This window comes from Cucurbita pepo, unplaced genomic scaffold (genome assembly GCF_002806865.2).
Source record: "Cucurbita pepo subsp. pepo cultivar mu-cu-16 unplaced genomic scaffold, ASM280686v2 Cp4.1_scaffold001935, whole genome shotgun sequence".
Taxonomy (NCBI): domain Eukaryota; kingdom Viridiplantae; phylum Streptophyta; class Magnoliopsida; order Cucurbitales; family Cucurbitaceae; genus Cucurbita; species Cucurbita pepo.
The window spans coordinates 1-1293 of record NW_019648039.1 but is presented as its reverse complement, the minus strand read 5'-3'; the positions used below and the strand labels follow the sequence as shown (position 1 = coordinate 1293).

The window sequence follows — 1293 nt, the reverse complement described above, 5'->3', positions numbered from 1 at the left end:
TACGAGGTTTTTAATTAGCCAGTGATATTATCTTCATACTTTGTGTTGAAAAGAAGTGATTATTAGCTGTAAAATGCCGCATCTCTACAGGTATATGGTTATGGTGGTGCTAGTATGGTTGTTGAGGTCTCAACAGATAAGATAAACCGCTCAGTTGCAGCGGTTAGAGAAGTAGTGAAGGACTATGGTGGAAAGATGGCAGATCCAGGATCTGTTATGTTCAAGTTCAGACGTGCTCGAGTTGTGAATGTTAAGGCCTCTGATGTTGACAAAGACCAGCTTCTCACCATATCTCTAGATGCTGGCGCAGAAGATGTTATTGAACCTCCGGAATATGAAGATGATACAGAAGAAGAGAGGTCGGAAAGGTAGCGTCTCTACATGTTATCAGTAGTTTTGCTTGCTTCTTCAATACATAACGGTTGTTGTTATGCTTTTATCAATAATGAAACTTGAAATTTAGTATTATTGAAGAGCAAAACTTTTTTGATATATCCAATATTAGGATTATTTTGAAAGAAATTTTATCTCCGTTTGTTTTTCCTGCAGATATTACAAGATTGTGACTTCCACCGAGAACTACTCGGGAATACTATCCAAGTTACGGAAAGAAAACATAAAGTTCGAACCTGACAGTGGTTCTGAGCTACTTCCTATAAGCTCGATTGAGGTATGTATTTTAACGTATATGTGGTTTCTTCATGTCTCATCACTTTAAGTTACTTCAAGTTTCTTCTTATCCTTAATTTACACTTTGTTGGAAGGCTGTTAATACTTTAAAATCGCCAATTTCAACTCGACATGAATTTTTTGAACACGAGACAACAACTTGAAATGAATTATTAGATAAGAAGAAAACGAAGTCTTGCATTAGTTTTTCAGTCAATTATTTGTTACTGTTGATAAAGTTTTCTAAGCTCAAAATTTAGAATTTCTGTACATATGCATGACACTTCGGGGAAGTCGGGGCCTCTATTATGGAATAAACAAGAGGACAAAAGTCAAAACCTTAGCAGTCATTGTGGTATCAGTGATAATAGGATTGACTCTTTATTATTACTTCTTTTTATAAGAAACAAATTATTCATTGATAAATGAAATTACAAAAGATGTAGGATCCTATCTATAGGAAGATTACAATTTTTTTTTCCAATGGGATATAAGAGATGCAAGACTACAACTATGAAAAGGTGGAAACAATTTCCACCAACAGAGAACTAAAAAAGTAGTAGAGTCAATAAAAGATTTGATGCCCTATTGTTTGTCTGAGAAGATATGAGAGTTTCTCTCTAA

The 1293-nt window shown here is 34.5% G+C and overlaps 1 protein-coding gene across 1 annotated transcript; it reads left to right on the top strand.

The window, feature by feature from the left end:
• Positions 1-72: 72 nt before the first annotated feature.
• LOC111786544 (probable transcriptional regulatory protein At2g25830) lies at positions 73-670 on the top strand (the record flags this gene model as incomplete). Its single annotated transcript, XM_023666784.1, has 2 exons — positions 73-368; positions 550-670. Coding segments are annotated over 2 exons (417 nt in total), but the record flags the coding sequence as incomplete, so codon positions are not given.
• Between the last annotated feature and the right edge of the window lie 623 nt (positions 671-1293).